Genomic DNA, 20,916 nt, shown 5'->3' with positions numbered 1-20,916 from the left:
AGCGCTTGGGAAGTACAAATTGGCAACATATAGAGACAGTCCCTACCCAACAGTGGGCTCACAGTCTAAAAGGGGGAGACAGAGAACAAAACCAAACATACTAACAAAATAAAATAAATAGGACAGATATGTACAAGTAAAATAAATAAATAAATAGGGTAATAAATATGTACAACCATAAACATAATATGTTGTACATATTATGTACATAATTGGCCTCGAGCGGTGGGTGTTCTAGCAACCGGCTCACTCATTCAATCGTATTTACTGAGTACTTACTGTGTGCAAAGCACTGTACTAAGTGCCTGGGTGAGTACAGTATAACACTCAACAGATACAATCCCTGCCCACAATGAGCTTACTGTCTAGATGGGGAACCAGTGAGAGCCGGGGCTGCCTAAGCCCTCTAGCTGATGCAAAAGAGCCAGCATGTAGAGGAACCCCACCATCTTTTCCACCCTCATCCTTTCCACTTTCCCAATTCTTCCCTCTCTGCCTCCTCTTTCCCTCTGCCATTCTTTTTTTCCAACGGTATCTGTTCAGTGCTTACTATGGGCCAAGCACTGTACCAGGGCACTGGGGTAGATACGGGATAATCAAGTTGGACCTGATCCCTGTCACACTGAGGGCTTGTGATCTTCACCCCCATTTTACAGATGATGTCAATAAGGCCCAGAGAAGTGAAGTGACTTGACCAAGGTCACACAGCAGATGAGTGGTGGAGCTGGGATTGGAACCCGGGACTCCCAGACTCTTTCCGTTAGGCCACACTGCTTCTTGTCCACCTTGTTCATCTCCAACCCTTCTAAGATGAGCAGGCTTCTCTGATTATTATTAGGTTATCATCTTCTTTCAGCAGAGCAAAATGCCAGGACACTGGATTAGATTTGTACTAATAATAATGATGATGACATTTATTAAGCACTTACTATGTACAAAGCACTGTTCTAAGCGCTGGGGAGGTTACAAGGTGATCAGGTTGTCCCACTTGGGGCTCACAGTCTTAATCCCCATTTTACAGATGAGGGAACTGAGGCACAGAGAAGCTAAGTGACTTGCCCAAAGTCACACAGCTGACAGTTGCCGGAGCCAGGATCTGAACCCATGACCTCTGACTCCAAAGCCCCGTGCTCTTTCCACTGATCCGCGCTGCTTCTCTAAGTGGGCTTCTCTAAGAGAAGTGTGTGCTTCTCTACACACTTTCCTGCTTAAAAAATTAATAAATAAATAGATTGTGGGGGGAGATCTTTGAGAGGGAGGGTACGAGTATTAGAAAAATGTCTTCAAGATGAAATGAGCGCGCTTGGGCCCATCGATTCTCGTTCAAAACTAAAACTCTAAACTCAAGAGCATCTGGAGTTGCTGAGAAATACTTATTCTTTGCCAAGCCCATCTGCTTCCGGAGAGCAACCTTAGCTTTCGAGTGAAAGAGGATTTCTGGAGCGCTGAGTTAAAATAAGATATGAGTCTGTCTGCAATTTTAGAAATTAAACTGGGCGGCAACTACAACGATTACAAAATAACAAGACACAATCTAAAAAACATTTCCCTTTTGCACCTGGTAACTGCAAGGATTGATAAGTGAAAGAAGTGACACAACCCCGTCTCCCTGAAGTCCCAAATTATGCCACGTCCGTGTGGACAGGAAAACGGGTAATTGCTGTTCCATGTACAAGGTAAAGGAAAAAACCTAAATATGATTTGAAAAAATAACAGTCCTGTTCTGTTTTCTCACCATTATGTAGGGCAAAGAGAAAACCAGGTAAATGGCCCCATGGTCATAGGTGTGCACTCTAGAGGGGTGGGGTGTTCACAAAGTAATTTTGGGTAAGATGCCCAGCCTCACTCCTCCCAGCTCCCTGAGAACTGAGAGTTTTCCCGTTAGAGTAGAAAAGATTCAAACAGTGGCTTTCTGGTCTGTTCGCACTTTGAAACCCAGCCCCTCCGGGCCCCCATTCCCCCTAAAATTTTTGCCCCCTCCTACTTTGATGTGATCCCCACGTGGGACACGGACTGTGTCCAGCCTGATTAAACTAAATCGACTCCAGCGCTTAGAAAACTGCTTGACACAAAATAAGTGCTTAAATGCAATAAACACTAGGGTTCAAAATGAAAATTCGGCACTTTAGCCTCTTGCCTTCCCAAGCTCTGAACACCTCTAAATACGCCAACACACCATTTTACAAGTAATCAGGACATTTCTTTTTTCAAACCATCTAGACGACTATTTCTAACTGTTCCTTGGTGGGATGAGTTCTCTCTAGCTCTAACGGTAGCTTCCAAAACAGCTGTGACTTGGGAATTATCAGTTGCCTATCTCAGTTTGTCACTGAGTGGTCTAGCGGAAAAGATTGTTATGTACTACTTCTCGGCCTGAATGAGTTGTTCTACTCGTTTACATTTCAATTTTAAAAGAATCCACAGAATGCCAATTTACATAAAGCAACACCAAGAACAAGAGGTCCTCGATTCATTTTTCTTTTCTCCAAATGGTAGAATTCACCATTCACTACCTCCAATCTGATAATAATTGTGGTATTTGCTAGGCGCTTACCAGGTGCCAGGCACTGTACTAAGTGCTGGGCTGGATCCAAGCAAATTGGGGGCACTTACAACCACTCAGAGCACTTAGACAGCATTCTATTTTTATTAACAATATTAACAATACTAGTGGCATTTTTTTAAGCAATTACTTTGTGCCAAACATTGTATTAAGGGCTGGGGTAGATACATGATGATCAGGTTATACTGTCCTCTTCCAAGCGCTTAATATAGTGCTCTGCACACAGGAAACACTCAACAAATACAATTGAATGAAGAAAAGGCTGGACATCAGCCCTGTCTCCCATGGAACCCACGGTCTAAGGAGGAGGGAGAACAAGCAATGAATCCCCATTTTGCAGGTGAGGAAACTGAGGCAACGAAAACTTAGAAGACTTGCCCAAGGTCACACGGCAGGCAAGTGTTAAGAGTCAGGACTAGAACTCAGGTCCTCTGGCTCCCAGACCTGTAGTCTTTCCACTAGGCCACGCTGCTCATCTTTTTCATATAATGTCTAATCTGCCTATTTTTCCCTTGCCACTTTCTTCTAGCTGATTTATGTGTGAATCAGAACACCAGGTGCCTAATTTGGTTCTTCTTCTGCTGGGCAAACCTGCCCATTTTGTCTGGAACACTAGCTCTAACCAGCTTTTTTTTGTGTTGTTTTTTTTTAAAAACAAAAACAAAAACAAAAAACAAAACCCATATTTGTCATTTGTCATGCACTGTTCTATGTATTAGGGTACTCAGGTTGGACACAGTCCATGTCCCACATGGGGCTCAGAGTCCATTTTACAGCTGAGGTAACTGAGGCTCAGAGAAGTGAATTGCTCAAGGTCACAGAGGAGGCAAGTGGAAGAGCCAGGAATAAAACCAGCTCCTTTCAACTCTCAGGCCCAGGCTCTATCCATTACACTACATTATTTCTCTAGGTTCAGGTCTTTTTTTACTGTTGCTCATTTCCTCCTCATGATGCCAACCCACAGCTCCACTTAAGCAACTGAGAGGCAGGAAGAAGCTAGATTGTCATTTACATGTTTTCTTGTTTCGGCTTTCATCTCCCATGGAGAAGACCATCGGGTAATGAAAACTAAACAAAGGGAATATAAATTGGTATTTACTGCTATTGCTCCCCATCCCCCCTCTTCCCACAACCACCACCACCACAGTGCAGCAGAGAGTCAGAGAGTTGCACATCAGTGACTTAAAAGGAGAGCACGCGGTCCCCTAAATATGCACCAAACCACGCAGCAAATACAAAATGGGTGGAAGGGGGATTCGAGCAAACCGCACTCCCACGCTCACTCAGAAGGACCTGGGTTCCAATCCCAGCTCTAGCCCCTGTCGGCTGTGTGACCTCAGGCAAGTCACTTCACTTCTCTGGGCCTCAGCTACATCATCCATGCAACGGGGCTCAAGACTGCGAGCCCCATGTGGGACGCAGACTGGATTCCACCTGATTAGCTTGGATCTATCCCTGCGCTTAGTACAGTGCCTGGCACAGAGTAGGCACTTAACAAAAACCATAAAAAGCACACAAAAAGAAATACACTCATTCAATTGTATTCGTTGAGCGCTTACTGTGTGCACAGCACTGCGCATTTGGGAGAGTCCAATACAATAATAAGCAGACACATTCCCTGCCCACAGCGAGCTTCCAGTGGCAACCCACATCCAGAGAGGTTGGTAAAGAGATGGGCCCGGCCCGGGTTTTTGGGGGGCTGCCACTTCTCACCCAGCTCGGAGTTATTCCATTTTCTCCCCCACTTCTTGTGCCACTGTTTAAAGTTTCCCTTCTACTGTTCCAGCCCCTTTTCCCCACCACATCTTCTTGCCCACCCGTGGCTCTGCTCGGATGCCACAAAACCCCAAATCAGCCACCCCAAAGGGCGATGGAGGGGACTGGAAAATGGGAAGGGCAGTTGCTGAAATTCATTCCCACTGTATTTATTGAGCTTACTGTGTGCGGAGCACTGTACTAAGCGCTTGTAAAGTACAATACAGCAAGTAGAGAGAGACTGAGAGATAAATCTCATGGAACTCCCAGACTTGGGCAGCAGCAAGAGCCAAAAACAGAGTTGGCAACTCATTCCCTTCCCCTCGGCTACCTCTGCGAACATTCATTCATTCAATCGTATTTATTGAGCGCTTACCGTGTGCAGAGCACTGTATTAAGCGCTTGGGAAGTACAAGTTGGCAACATAGAGAGACGGTCCCTACTGGATTCTGGAAAAGAAGTACTCTCAATTGGACAGCGGCTTGCGCAGACTACACTGTTTATTATCAATAATAATAATAATAACTGCGGTATTTGGTAAGCACTTACTATGTGCCAGGGTCTGTACTAAGGGTTGGGGTAGATACAAGATAATCAGGTTGGACACAGTCCCTGTCCCACATAACTCTCAGTCTTCATCCCCATTTTACAGGTGAGGGACCTGAGGCCCAGTGAAGTGACTTACCCAAGGTCACACAGCACACCAGAGGCAGAGCCGGGATTAGAACCCAGGTCCTTTGCCTCCTAGGCCCAAGTTCTTTCCACTAGGCCATGCTGCTTCTCGATATTTAATGGGATCACTCCCTAACTCTCAAGCTGTGGGAAGCTCTCTCCTGCTTCTCTCTGGGTGCTAGCAGCTCCCAATTTTTTTTTTATGGTATCTGTTAAGCACTTATTACGTGTCAAACACTGTTCTAAGCGCTGGGGCAAGTAGCAGTTAATTAGGTAGGACACAGTCCCCGTCCCGCATGGGGCTCACAGTGTAAGTCATTTTTCTAGGCCATTCTCCCCTTGTATTGCTGAACTTTCCAAACCCCCTCCCCAACAACCAAGTTTCCAAGAGCTGCACAAAGTCCAAGTGGCTTGATAAATCAATCGGTCATACTTATTGAGTGCTTACTGTGTGCAGAACACTGTACTAAGCGCTTGGGAGACTACAATTTAAGAGAGGTGGTAGATCCCTTCCCTGCCCTTTACGCTTGTTTAGGTGGAGCAGAGAGCAGTCAAAGTGCCACCAACTGATTCATTCATTCAATCATATTACAGAGAAGCAGTGTGGCTCAGTGAAAAGAGCCCGGGCTTAGGAGATGGGGTCATGGGTTCAAATCCCTGCTTCGCCACTTAGCTGTGTGACTTTGAGCTAGTCACTTAACTTCTCTGTGCCTCAGTTACCTCATCTGTAAAATGGGGATTAAGACTCTGAGCCCCATGTGAGACAACCTGATCACCTTGTGTCCTTCCCAGCACTTAGAATAGTGCTTTGAACATAGTAAGCGCTTAACAAATGCCATTATTATTATTATTATTAATAAGTGCTGACTGTGTGCAGAGCACTGTACTAAGTGCTTGGGAGAGTACAATACAACAATGTCCACTGGCTAGAGTTCTCCAGCAGCCAAATCCCCAGATTCTCCTAGTTATTAATAATAAGAACAATTGTGGTACTTGTTAAGCACTTACCATGGGCCAGGCACTGTACTAAGCACTGGTGGTGGATTATAAGCAACTTGGGTTGGATGCAGTCCCTGTCCAATGTGGGGCTCCCAGTCTCAATTCCCATTTTCCAAATGAGGTCACTGAGACCCAAAGAAGTGAAGTGACTTGTCCAAGGTCACTCAACAGACAAGTGGCAGAGCCAGAATTAGAACCCATGACCTTCTGACGGCCAGGCCTGGGCTCTACCCTCTAGGCCACTGAGGCCTGCCCGTTCTCAGTCATGCATCGGGGCTGGGCTAGGAAAGCCCGGCCAGTTTAGTCCGGTCATTTCCTCGTTCCATTGTATTTATTGAGCGCTTACCGTGTGCGGAGCACTGTCCTAAGCGCTTGGGAGGGGACAAAATAACAATAAGCAGACATATTCCAAGCCCACAGCGGCCTAGGAGAGCTTACAGTCTAGAGGACTAACAAGGTAGTAATTACAATAATAATGATGGTCGTTGGTAAGCGCTTACTATGTGCCGAGCACCGTTCTGAGCACTGGGATAGATACAAGATAATTAGGTTGTCCCTCGTGGGGCTCACAGTCTCCACCCCCATTTTACAGATGAGGTCACTGAGGAAAAAGGTATTTCTTTGGCCTCCACCTCCTCACCTGAACCGTAGGCAAGAGAGCCGGGACCTCATTCAAATCCGGTCTGTTGCAGGCTTCAGGTTATAAAGCTAAAATTGTCCGGCTCCTTCTCTTTCAAGAAGGAAGTAGAACCATGGGACTGTGGCATGGGCAGAGGGAGGAAATGGAATGAGGAAGCGCGTGGCCTGGTGGATAGATCCGGGCCTGGGCGCCAGAAGGACCCGGCTTCTAATCCCGGCTCTGCCACTCGTCGGCTGAGGGCCTTTGGGCAAGTCACTCCACTTCACTGGGCCTCGGTTCCCTCATCCATAAAATGGGGCTGAAGATGGCGAGCCCCGTGTGGGACAGGGACCGTGTCCCACCTGATTATCTCCGATCTACCCTGGCGCTCAGAACAGTGCTTGGCGCGTAGTAATACGCTTAACACATGCCACAATTTATTATCTACAGGGAAGGGTGGTCTCCGGTTCTATCGCGGCCTGCCGTCCTCACCATCAGACCCCCGGTTCAAAGGACCCGGACAGAGTGTTAAGGACGTTAAGCCCTTTGAACTTAGCTTTGGGCCAAAGCCAGGCTCTCCCCTATCACCTTCTAAAGTTAGCTGCGGGGTGGAAAAAGAAACTCTTCTTTTGTTTAAACGGCATTCTGTCCGCGTGACGTCAACGAGAGGGGCTGGAAACCTCGCAAGGCACTCAATCGAACTGACGGGGATTTGTTTCGGAGATAAGTACAAATCCTACGGCATTACGCCACCCCTTTCCCACAGCATCGGCCTGAAGAAACCAAAACCGATCGTCAGCCTTCGGACTCGCACGCTTACCCGGTATGCCTGGTTGCAAGTCATTGCTGGCTCCCGATCCGCCTTGCTGAGAAACAACAAAAACGACGACTGCTGTTCAAACTGATCTGAGAACCCCCCCCGCGGGGTGATTCCCGTAGCCAAATTCTAATGCTCCAACCTCTTCTCTCTAGAGGTGGAGATGCTTATTATTATTATTTTTTAAAATATCTGTCCTTTCTAGGTTCCTTCATAAAGATGTTTTAATAGCCGGAGGAATCGATCTGGCCCAGCAACACACGAGAAGTGGGACCAGATCTTTTCAAGGGCAAATTTTCTGCCCGATGTCAAAATATTTTGAAAGACTTGCCCAAAATCTCTGGAAAATTTTCCTGTTTTTGAAATCTGATGTTACGAAAATAAAACTCAAATCTGAGCGTCTGCTGATTACTTGGGTTATGTAAGACCAAAGTTCTGGCTTTCACGCTGTTCAGGACAAAAAAGCAGACGAAGTGATATTAACTGATTTTAAAAGATGACTCAACACTTGGCGTTGCTCCCTGCCTTGTACACACAATTTCCTCTTCCTCCCCTCCCTTGGGTCAGGAAGTGTTCTTGATGCGTTTACATTCTATAACTCGTTGTGTGTGTCAGAGAGGAATAAAAAAACCCATCACTAAAGCTCTTATAAATAGTAGAAAAACTAGTAAATATCACCTGAGAACTCGTTATTGTCAACAACGGAGAACCTATGCTCAGAGCCAAAATAAGAAAGCGGCAGAGTATGTTTTGTATTTTTCTCTTCGGAACCATTTGAACCCTAATTCTAAATATACAGCCCTAATTTTAGAATTTCGAACATCTGCGCTTACGGAATTAGAAAATACAAACAAGCCAGCCTACTCCACTAAAAAAAGTGAGGAAGAAATAAAACACCTTGGTGGTGAGACACTGGTGGACGGGAATTCAATTAGCCTAATTAGTCATAATGGTGGGAAGATGAAATAAAGCCCTAAAACCGATACTGGGTTTCAGAGGATGCTGCAGAGCCGCATCCCACCTGACTGCCATGGGAATTTTAGGTTATTCAACGTTTTCCCGCCAGACTCGGGGTACCGGCTTCAGACCCCCGGGGACGTGGGGGTGACGCCCGGAGCTCTAGAAGGACCAGGGTTCTAATCCTGCCTCTGTGGGTGGGAAGGCTATGCCTTACCCTAACTGGATCCCACAAAGCAGACCGCCTCTACTTCTTAACCACCTAGCCCAGCCTCCTGACCGCCCTGACCACTGACTCGGGGCCGGACTGTCCCACCCACCACAGCAGCCTCCACCCCGCCCCCGCTTGAGCTCGGAATTAAAAGTTGGCACCCAAACCGTTGCCAAGCCAGGCATAATTTAAAAACAAGCCAATAAACAAAACCCAAAATATCACTTCTGGATGCCAGTGGCTCGCATTTCCCATGTGAAATGTTAGAAAGCATTACTGTCTGGTAAAGACCATTCCCGCAAATCCCCAAATGTAATTCTCCTCAAAGAGGTCAAATTCCAGTTTCACACATGAGGGTGCTCTCGGTTCACGGTCGATGTTACCGACAGATTGGTGTTTTCTTTGTTTTTTTTTTTTTGATCAGGATGAGCACATCTGGCTTGGGAAACAAACCGAAGAATGGCAATCCCTTTCCCATCTTGACTTTTTGTTTGTTCTTGTTTTTTTGCATTGCCAGATCAGTCAGTCAACCTGTCAGTAGCATTTATTGAGCCTTTTCTGGGTGCACAGCACTGCACTAGGCGCTTGGGAGAATACAACACCACTGTTGGGTAGGGACTGTCTCTATATGTTGCCAATTTGTACTTCCCAAGCGCTTAGTACAGTGCTCTGCACATAGTAAGCGCTCAATAAATACGATTGATTGATTGATTCCCTGCCCAGAGCAAGCTTGCCGTCTAGAGCGGGAGACAGGCATTAATATAAAAAGGTCGGCTGGCAGGTTGCTTCCCAGATCGGAGGGCATTCTTAAATAGGGCAGCTCACACCCAGACAACTGCCGACACGGACAGCCACTGCCTACTCTCTTGGGATTTTACTTCCTGCTTAGTTTTAACTTCCTTAGTTTCCCATCCATTCCACCTGAATGACTCTCCTATTCACTTGGCTTAATTCAGCTTGGCAGCCCGAAGGGGAGGAGGAGGAAGAGAAGAAGACAGGGGCTCCTCCTGTCATCTGGCCTGGCCCCTAATTCCTGCCCTGTTCTGAGGAGACATTTCTCTCGTCCTGGGAAATTGAGATCAGAGAAACTCACAACCCTACAGTATCCTCCCATGCACTTTGATAACATAAAGGGTACCTAGAATTAAGCATTAAGTAATTTCTAATGATTCCTAGTATTGACTTGTTAGATATTAACTAAAACAATGTAAAAAAGTTAGGCAGTAATATAAAAGAATCATTAAAAATTACTGCATGCATTATGAGAACTCAAGACTGTCTTCGAGACTGTGAGCCTGCTGTTGGGCTAGGGACCGTCTCTATATGTTTCCAACTTTTTGTACTTCCCAAGCGTTTAGTACAGTGCTCTGCACACAGTAAGCACTCAATAAATACGACTGAATGAATGAAAGACTGAGGAAGCTCTTTGGTTTAGGTAAGCCACTAAAACCTTACAGTGCTCTTAAACCTCAATAGTTAGCATTAAAATAACTCCCCAATCCACCTAAATTACCGAAAAGGTTTACACTGGCACAGCAACTTTTTATAGCAACTTGAACATCCCACCGTGAAAATTATTAATTGCATTTTACCATCCTTACGATCATATTCTAGTGAAGATTTACTTTTAACGATCGATGCTTCATTTTCACGTGCTGGGACATAAAAGCTACATGGTTTAATAATGACCCTAATTGAGAGAGTTTAATCACAAAATAAACAGCTCTCGGACAACCATGAAATACCTTTTAAAGGAAAAGGCTTGATTACAAATCCTAATCCAGACACAAGTGCCATTGTAAAAATAGTTTATCTGTGGAAACTGAAAATGGCATTTCAAAGACTAGCGTGTCAAATATCCCGAAACAGGAAAAGCAAGACATTAATAAACGCGCGACAATGACCAGGAGCTCTAATGACAAGGCGGCCAGAGATCGTCCCATGCGGATCACTTTAGTCCTTTGAAATTCTCAAAAGAACCTTACCCGAATTGAGCGAAAGCCCCCGGACTTAAACATGGCTACGAAATCGTGACGATACATGATTTCTGACCGAACGATCCCAAGTTCAAAAGGGGAAGACAAAGCCCCTAAAGTTCTTTCTCCCACCGGCTGTTCCGGCAATTAGAAAATTTCCTGTCAGGCAAGTCAGAGGAGGCTAGAAAATGGGGCCTGATGGTTTTCCTGTGTTAAAAGCAAGGGAAAACCTAAAGGCAAGGGCACTCTTGAAGCACAGATCAGAACAGGAAGCCAAAGCAGATTTGCTGATAACAAAATCTCCTGTCGCAGATGTTATTATTCCCGGCAAGGTATTAGTTTATCACTGCCGAGCAAAATCACTCAGGCCTTTTAATCTATCTTCAGATGATTTGGAAGTTTTCAATATAAATCCTACTGAAACTAACTAAATGTTGGCTTCTTTTCTTTGATCATAGTCTCAAGCATGTTGAAAAGGGTGAGAACAGTCCTAATGAATAGGCCTTTCAGTAGCCTTATTTGCAGATAGTGTGGGTCTGAAGATTCAAAGGCTATTAAAACTAAAACACAAAGCAGATTTACTGCACAAATTCCTTGAATCTGTACCACACGTAATTTGAGGATCAGAGAAGAAAAATGGCATCTTACTTCTTTCACTGATAAATGGCTGGCAAAACTGACTGGTTTTTTCGGTGACTAGGATATCCCTTGTCGGTTGAAAGAACTTCCAAGTTAATTTGTGAAATTTTCCTTCTTACACTACAAATAGATGTTGGAAAATGAAAAGAATACCCTTTTACATTCATGAGGACCATAATACACTGATAAAGGGAATCATTGTTTCTGGGTTTGAATACAAAGTAATGTGTATCTCAGGGGTACAAACTGACCAGCTCTATAAATTTAGACCAAAAGACACCCACATATGGAAAAAGAAATATATTTTATCCTGTCACTTGAAGCGTCACCATCTAAGTTAGCATTTTATTTATGCACTTAGTACAGTGCTCTGCACACAGTAAGCTTGCAATAAATACCACTAATCGACTGAGCTCTACTTTTAGAAAACATAAACAGGGCGAAATGTCTGAAGATGCTGTAGTATCAAATATTTCAACATTGCATAGACCACAAATATGTTTACTACCCCTCGATTTCCTCCAACCCCTGACTTCCTAAAACCAGTTATTTGCACAATACCAGGGCCGATATTTAAATCAGTCAGTCAATCGTATTTATTGAGTGCTTATTGTGTGCAGAGAACTGTGCTAGGCGCTTGGAAGAGTACATTGTACCAATAATCAGATGCATTCCCTGCCCATAACAACCTTATGGTAGAACACAGTGATGCATGACTAAATATTGTAGTCATGTATCAAAGAACATGAGGGAAAAGGGACAGGTCAATGTGCCTGGTGTTTCAAGCAAAGGCTCATCTTTCTTTCATGTAAGAAAACCTTAATAATAATAATAATAATAATAATAATGGCATTTATTAAGCGCTTACTATGTGCAAAGCACTGTTCTAAGCGCTGGGGAGGTTACAAAGTGATCAGGTTGTCCCAGAGGGGGCTCACAGTCTTCATCCTCATTTTACAGATGAGGGAACTGAGGCACAGAGAAGTTAAGTGACTCGCCCAAAGTCACACAGCTGACAAGTGGCAGAGCCGGGATTTGAACCCATGACTTCTGACTCCAAAGCCCGGGCTCTTTCCACTGAGCCATGCTGCTTCTCTAAGTAGTTTAAGAAGCTACATCTCCCACAGAATCCCAGGACAGAGTTTTTAACAGACTGGCTAGCTACTGAAACTTACAGCCCCAAAAGCCAACACAAAGAGAGGGCTTCCTAGTCCCCATATCTCTCCCTGCCTCTATCGACTTTGTGGTACTCTCTCAAGCGCTTAGTACAGTGCTCTGCACAAAGTAAGCTCCTGATCAGTACAACAGATTGGCTGTTCAAAAAAGAGACCCCATTAATTATCGTGAATGCCTCTTGGGGCCACAACATAAGCACAAAATAGCAGTTTAAAAACAATCTCTGGTCATCACACGTGAACGGCACTGGTTGGAAGATTGAACCAAAATTTGCAGTAGTTAATATGCCTTTAATAGTCTTTATGCTCTCTGGCCCCGGGAAGTAGGATGAGAATACGAGTTTGAAGTTCTTTCTTAGCAAGAGAAAGGTGCCAAGGCAGAGATTATGATCCACCTAAATTTGTACTCTCCAAAGGAAATTTTTGATTGAAGGATCTCTATTTTCTCTGGTTCAAAGATTCAACCTGCTTCTATTTTCTTCAAACTAATTTGGTACAACCGCAGCAGCTGAAAGGATCTTATCAGCTCAAAACAGTCAGCAAATACTTCTTTTATCAAATGGCTACCGATGTTTTTATATGCTTGCCACTCATGACTGTAAGCTCATTGTGGGCAGGGACTATGCCTGGATATTGTTATATTGTACTCTACCAAGCGCTTAGTACAGGGCTCTGCACACATTAAGTGCTCAATAAATACTATCAACTGACTGACAGCCCAATGAAGGACTACTATTTTCAATTAACCTCACTAGGTTCAGCTTAAAGGCGGGAAACTGGACACCAGAATCCGCAACTGGACAAGGATTCATTCATTCATTCAATCGTATTTATTAAGTTCCCATAGTCTGAGCATGGTAGAATGGTTCAAGATGGTGACTACAGGAAACATGAGTTTCAGTTTCTTGGAGAAGTCACATCAACTCACAATTCTGGTATAATAATAATAGTAATAATAATGATAGTAATAATAACGGTATTAAGTGTTTTACTAGGTGTCAGGCACTGTACTAAGCTTTGGGATGGATACAAGCAAATCCTGTCGGATAGGGTCCCTGTTCTACGTGGGGCTCAGAGTCTCAACTCCCATTTTACAGATTAGGTAACTGAGGCCCAGAGAAGCGAAGTGACTTGCTCAAAGGTCACACAGTAGACAAGTGGCGGAGTCGCAATTCAAACCCAAGACCGTTCAGGTATCTATTAGATGTTTAGGTGTGTGCCAAGCTAGACAATCAAATCAGACAGCCCGATCTTTCAGAAGAACCCAATGGGATTGTAAGAAAACAACCATCCTTTGTTTGGTTGACATTAATCAACTCCATGCCCTTCTTGAAAGGAGTGCTTTAAGGATTTTCACTAACCACTAGGCACCACAGCCTCCAAGATCTTCTCACCTCCTGCCCACATCCCCCAAGCTCTTCTCCTCATCCCCTTCCACTCCAATTGTTTAACAGGTTCTTAACACCAGCAAGGGTAGTGTAAATAAGTAATGAAGTAAAGCAACGAGTAAGCTCCTTCTGTGCTTTGTGGTCTAGAATTCTACCCGGTTTCCATTTCCTTTCAATAACTAAGGAGGCTTGGAATTTGAAAAAAGACATTTATTGTGATGCAGAAGATACTGTACCCTCCTCAGTTATGACTGTTAATTGAAGTAAAGTGATTGGAGGAATAGTTTGCCATCCACTTTTCTCCTGAGAACATTCATTCCACACGGCTGTTTGTAGTTTCATGCCTTATCTTAATGGGCAGTGAATTCTTCTCATGTCTTATAAAGTGTGGATGGCAAGCCAGAAATGCAGAGTTCTAGCATGATGAACCCGGAAGAAAACTATTAGGAGGGCTTCTCCTTTAATAAGCAAGGCATGCCACAGAGAAGCATGGTTTTACTAGATTCAGGAAGTGTTCCAGTCCCAAGCAACTGGGCTGACGGAGCAACAAACTATTATTTCCAGATTAAGTCACTATTGCTTCCTTCTCAAAATTATCCTTGAGAAACTACTTCTATTTTTACAGGGAATCACATTCTGCTCGATTTGCTGAGCCAAGTTTGTAATCCACAAATTGGCCATTCTGGTTTTTTTTTTTTTTTTTTTCCTTTAACAGAAGCCTTTCATTTTTCTTTTCCACACCTCTGGCACTCCTTAGCCAGTGAATCTTTGACTGCCAACATGAGAGGCCAAGGCTTCCGCTCCAACACTTCACTACGTCACCCAAGCAATGAGACCCATAAAAACTGTCTGTGCTTCTCAGTCTTCCTCAGGCAATGGTCCAGAAGCAGCGTGGCCTGAGGCTGGGGGGTCAGAATACTGGGTTCTAATCCCAGCTCTGCCACTTGTCTGCTGCGTGACCCTGGGCGAGTCACTTATCTTCTCTGGGCCTCAGTTCCCTCATTTGTAAAATGGGGATTGAATCAATCAATGGTATTTATTGAGCACTTACTACATGCAGACCACTGCTTGGGAGAGTCCGACAGAATTAGCCGACATGTTCCCTGCTCAGAATGAGTTTACACCTGCTGTCCCTCCTGCTTACACTGTGACCCTCATGTGAGAGCTGATGATCTTGCATATACCCCAGTGCTCAGGAAAATGCTTGGAACATATAAAACGCTTAAATAAAAAAATTCATGACAAAAATGTCTCCAGTGCGCCGACCTGAAACTCTGGGTACGATTTTAAGTTCTCACTTCCTCGCTACTGACGAGATCCTGGACAGAGAACTCTCTTAGACTGACTTTTCTACAACATGGATAACCAAAGCCTCCCAGAATTGCAAAGGGGCTTCAGACTCCAGTGGGTCTTGGATGATATGATCCAAACTCAGGCTTTCTTGGCCATTTTAAAGCAGCTGGCACCATCGCCTTGAAAGCTCGGTGTGGGCAGGTAATGTGTCTGTTGTTATACTATATTTTCCCGAGGGCTTAGTACAGGGCTCTGCACACTGTAAGAGCTCAACAAATACAACTGAATGGATGAATCTGCACACAGTAAGCACTCAATAAATACAACTGAATGAATGAATGAACACAGCGAGTGCCTAATGAAAAACCACAATCATTATGATGATTATAACGACTCCCAAAGTGCTTGAGTACATGCACGCTAATCAGATTGGACACGGTGCATGTCCCACGTGGGGCTCACATCCTTCATCCCCATTTCACAGATGAGGGAACTGAAGCCTGGAAAAGTGAAGTGACTTGCCCGAGGTCACACAGCAGACAAGGGGCGGAGCCGGGATTAGGACCCAGGCCCTCTTACCCCCCAGCTCTCTGCTCTTTCTACTCTGTTTCTGTAAGTGTTAAGTGGAGACTTATTAAAGCAAGGTAGCTGTGACAGTATAACAAGCAATTTTGCTTTCTAGAAGATGGCCATGCAATCAGCTATTTAGCTGGGTAACATCTCTTTGAGATTTCTTGGTTGATTTCACTGGATTCAAAGGAAATGAACAGACATGTAGAGAGGCTGAGGTTTTTTAAGGTCTTAAATTTGTCTACTTGGAGGATCTACTGCAAAATTTAAATCACCAGCATAAAGAAGCAGCGTGGCCTGGTGGAAAGAGCATGGGCCTGAGTGTCAGAGTAGCTGGATTCTAATCCTGGCTCTGCCAACTGCTTGCTGTGTGACCTTGGGCCAGTCGCTTAACTTTTCTGTGCCTCAGTTTTCTCAACTGTAGAATGGGGATTAAACTTTACTCCCTCCTGCTTAAACTGTGAGCTCTATGTGGGACACAGACTGTGTCCACTTGATACCCCTATATCTACCCTAGGGCTTAGAAAGATGCTTGCCACACGGTAAGTCGTTAAATACTATAAAACAACAGTATTTCCATTCCAGCTCAGAAATCCTTATCCTATTTCACCTAACATCCCTTCACCATTTTCCAACACACAGACTTAACTAAACCGGCCAGGGATGATAGATGATTTGAAGTTTTACTTACCATTTGGGGATTCATCTCCTCTTCTCCCATTGGTTCATCCATAATTTGCTGTCCATTCTACAAACACACACATCAAGCACCAAGAGTTAGCAAAAACATTTCTCACATTAGTTGGCCAAATTTAGAAAGAAAAAAGCCATACGAGTTGTTTTCATTCCTGAAAGAGCCTTCTGACTTAACACATGTTTTGTGTCCTCAAAAGAAACCAATTTGCAACTGTCAACCCTCTCATGGTCTTTATAATGACAGGCACTGTAGCCCTACTTTGCGGATTGTGGATTAGACCCAGTGAGCCATGAAGTACATCACCTATATCCCCCCTTTTCATTTCACATGTTACGGTCCTACAGGTGGCCCCACACCAAAGCCCCGTCAACAAGGTAAGCCTCGTGGAGCTCCTGCTGTTAGAATCCAATTTATTGGTAGAGCTCAAATGAAAAGAATCGAGTCAAGGCCAACGCACTTGTAAAGGGGGCCGACTGTCGGCCAGCAAAAGCGGCGGGTCACTTGAAATGAGTTCCCCATCCTTCGAACTACCCTGAAAAATGACAATGACCCCCGTTGGTTCAAATTCTGCAGTCTTCAAATGCTACAAAAAGAAAAAGACAGAGATGTGCCTCTGAATAGGAGGCTGTGGACAACTTGATCCCTTAGGGACCTCAACTGTGGATGATCCATTTGGCTCCTGTTCGCCCCACATTCTCAAAGTCAACGGCCGAGGGGGCGAAGCGTGTTCTCAGCTTGAAGTTGGGGCTAGGCAGGGTTCGGGGGCCATTTTCCGGGTTGGTGGTGTGACGAGAGGTTGGTAGCCAGGAGACGGTGAATCGCATTTATTGAGTGCTGTGTGCAGAGCACTGGACTAAGCGCTTGGGAGAGGACAACGGAACCACAGAACGGACACATTCCCTGCCTACAACGAGCTCCCAGTCTAGAGGGGTCGTGCCTCTGTCTTCCCATCTACGCTCTTCCTTCTGACAGGGCTAGTCCAGACAGCAAGAGGGGCAAAGCAAATGCTTCCACCTACAAAGTGCCAATTCATTCATTCATTCATCACCCAGAGTGAAGTTCCTGGTAGAAAATCCATGTGGAGCTAGTCTTGAAACCAAGAAGAAATATGTGATTATTTCGCTGGAGATTGGGGTTTGGAGAATAATAATAATAATGATGATGGCATTTGTTAAGTGCTTACTATCTGCAAAGCACTGTTCTAAGTGCTGGGGGGGATACAAGGTGATCAAGTTGTTCCTCATGGGACTTACAGTCTTAATCCCCATTTTACAGATGAGGTAACTGAGGCCCAGTGAAGTTAAGTGACTTGCCCAAAGTCACACAGCTGACAAGTGCCTCGTTCTTGCCTGTCCCGCCATCGACTCCCGGCCCACGTCATCCCCCTGGCCTGGAATGCCCTCCCTCCGCACATCCGCCAAGCTAGCTCTCTTCCTCCTTCAAGGCCCGACAGCTCACCTCCTCCAGGAGGCCTTCCCAGACTGAGCCCCCTCCTTCCTCTCCCCCTCCTCCCCCTCCCCATCCCCCCGCCTTACCTCCTTCCCCTCCCCACAGCACCTGTATATATGTTTATATGTTTGTATGTATTTATTACTCTATTTTATTTGTACATATTTATTCTATTTATTTTATGTTGTTAATATGTTTTGTTTTGTTCTCTGTCTCCCCCTTCTAGACTGTGAGCCCACTGTTGGGTAGGGACCGTCTCTATATGTTGCCAACTTGTACTTCCCAAGCGCTTAGTACAGTGCTCTGCACACAGTAAGCGCTCAATAAATACAATTGAATGAATGAATGCTCCCTTGATTTCTCTGCCCCCACCCCAGCTGGCATTCCTGCTTTCACATAATCACCCTAGCAGTCCTGCGTTATTCAAATACCTTCATAAGTCTACATGATAATAATAAAAACGTAACTGAACTCCCAGAACATTTACATGCAGCCGTTTGCAATTTATGCACCAGGCTATTTTTTTCTTAAGCAAGTCACGTCTGATGCAAAATAACCCACATTCTGCTGATCTGTGCCATTTGAACAGCACCATTCATGAAAAGATTCCAAATAATATTTTCCATATTTCTGAAGTTAGGAAATTGCAATAAAGTAAAAACCCATGGTTTTATAGGGAGGTGGGGCATATGATTGTCTTAGAAACAAGTTCCACCACTGTGCATTACTCAAGTGACTTTTTCTGGCGTCCCTGCAGAACGCTAACATGATTTATAAAATATTAATCCCTTCTCTTAACCCCCTTACCTGGATTTTAGCTTTTAAAACAACCTTTCTTTGCTCTCCATAACAACTGTTATAAGGAAACTATCACGGCTCAAAAATTAAATTTTTAAGAAATGATTCTCATTCTTTTCTACAGCATACATTAATGCCACATATATTCATTCAATTTTGGTGACGCTCCATTCATTACCAACAATTCTGTCAATTAAGGACACAAGCCTTATTTTATTGATAATAACACCACCACACAGTCGTAAAATGTTCCTGATGGGATTATTTTCTTGGAATCTGGACATTTTTCTGAGTTAACTCATCATGGATTGAAGCCTGGGTAAAGAAGGCAATTTTGGGAACACTTTTTCTAGACCCTTTGAAGCTCATGGACAACACAAACCGTGAGAGATGACCATGAAAAAAAAAATCCACAAATATAATAATGACGGTATTTATTAAATGCTTACTACATGCCGAGCACTGTTCTAAGCGTTGGGTAGATTCAAGCTAATGAGGTTGTCCTACGTGGGGCTCACAGTCTTAATCCCCATTTTACAGATGAGTTAACTGAGGTACAGAGAAGTTAAGCAGCTTGACCAAAGTCACAGAGCTGGTAAATGGCAGAGCCGGGATTAGAACCAACGACCTTGCGCTCTTTCCATTAAGCCATGCTGCTTCTCTGATCTCAAACTAAACTGTGAGCCTGTTGTTGGGTAGGGACTGTCTCTATATGTTGCCGATTTGTACTTTCCGAGCACTTAGTACAGTGCTCTGCACACAGTAAGCGCTCAATACGACTGAATGAATTAATCTCAAAGAGCTTTTCGTGGCCGCATCAACGTCCAACAAACTGCTTTGAGAGTCTCAATCACGTGTTAGACCACAGGAGAGGGAGTCGGGAGGGCAGAAGGGCCGAGCAGGCGGTATTAGAAAGTCTGCTTACCACGGTACAATCCTGCTGGGACAATGTTTGATACTGTTGGACTGCAAAACTGTAATGATCATCACATTACTGGGACCTCAGATGTCTGAAGGTTGAACTAACCATCTGAAACTCAATCCGTGGTATCGTTTGAGCACTTCCTTTGTGCAGAACACTCTACTAAGTGCTTGGGAGGGTACAACAGCGCTCAGTCTGTAAGCTCATTGTGGGCAGGGGATGTGTTTACCAACTCTGCTATACTGTACTCTCCCGAGCGCTTATTAAAGCCGGCTCTGCCACTTGTCAGCTGTGTGACTTTGGGCAAGTCACTTAACTTCTCGGTGCCTGTTACCTCATCTGTGAAACGGGGATCAAGACTGTGAGCCCCAAGTGGGACGATCCGATTACCTTGTATCTCCCCCCCCCGCCCCCCAGCACTTGGAACAGTGCTTGGCACATAGTAAGCGCTTAACAAATACCATCATCATTAAGTGCCTCTAGACTGTGAGCTCGTTGTGGGCAGGGAATGCGTCTGCTTATTGTTGTATTGTACTCCCTCAAGTGCTTAGTACAGTGCTTTGCACACACCAAGCTACTATTTATTTTATTTTGTTAGTATGTTTGGTTTTGTTCTCTGTCTCCCCCTTTTAGACTGTGAGCCCACTGTTGGGTAGGGACTGTCTCTATATGTTGCCAACTTGTACTTCCCAAGAGCTTAGTACAGTGCTCTGCACACAGTAAGCGCTCAATAAATATGATTGATGATGATGATGATGACCAAGTGCTCAATAAATACGACTGAATGAACGCAAGTGCCAAGTGCTCTGCTCTGCACACATTAAGTGCTCAATACGACTGAACGAACGAATGCTCCGCACATAGCGAGCGCTCAATAAATACGATCAACTGGCTGATTGATAGGACTTGACTGCTGCCTTCAAGGATCTTAGAGTCTACCAGGGAGACAGACATTACAATACACCGCACGGAAGGGAAGCAATTGAGTAGAGAGGCAGACCAGTGCAGAGAGGTAGCGGGCTGGGGACAGACAGACACACAGAGACAGGCTGGGTCAGAGACGCAGTGGGTGGGGAAACAAAGGCAGACCAGGGCAGAGAGGCAGCGGACAGGCAAAAAGACCGAGGCAGGGCTGGGGATAGACAGGCTGAGGCAGAGAGGCGGCGGGTTGGGGACAGATAGACGGACCGAGGCAGGGCTAGGCCAAGGCAGAGAGGCAGCAGGCTGGGGTTAGACAGACAGACGGGCAGAGGTGCAGTGGGCTGGAGACAGACAGACCGAGGCAGGGCTAGGGCTAGGCCAAGGCAGAGAGGCAGCAGGCTGGGGAGAGACAGACAGACAGACAGACTGGGGCAGAGAGGCAGTGGGCTGGAGACAGGTGGGCAGACCAGGGCAAAGAGCCAGCAGGCTGGGAAC

General features: G+C 45.0%; 1 protein-coding gene across 3 annotated transcripts in view; it reads right to left on the bottom strand.

The window, feature by feature from the left end:
* RPS6KA3 (ribosomal protein S6 kinase A3) overlaps window positions 1-20,916 on the bottom strand; it is an 81,736-nt gene that overhangs the window by 38,361 nt on the left and 22,459 nt on the right. For 2 of the 3 annotated variants that reach the window (XM_038757180.1, XM_038757181.1), the window contains exon 2: window positions 16,326-16,382. In XM_038757180.1, coding sequence (XP_038613108.1) covers window positions 16,326-16,382 — 57 coding nt within the window. Of the gene's footprint in view, window positions 1-7,428; window positions 7,492-16,325; window positions 16,383-20,916 lie in introns of those variants that run through there. The other variant, XM_038757182.1, reaches the window with a different exon arrangement.

Source organism: Tachyglossus aculeatus, chromosome 15, assembly GCF_015852505.1.
Source record: "Tachyglossus aculeatus isolate mTacAcu1 chromosome 15, mTacAcu1.pri, whole genome shotgun sequence".
NCBI lineage: Eukaryota > Metazoa > Chordata > Mammalia > Monotremata > Tachyglossidae > Tachyglossus > Tachyglossus aculeatus.
Note: the sequence above shows the minus strand (reverse complement) of the source record. Positions and strands in the feature narration are given on the sequence as shown.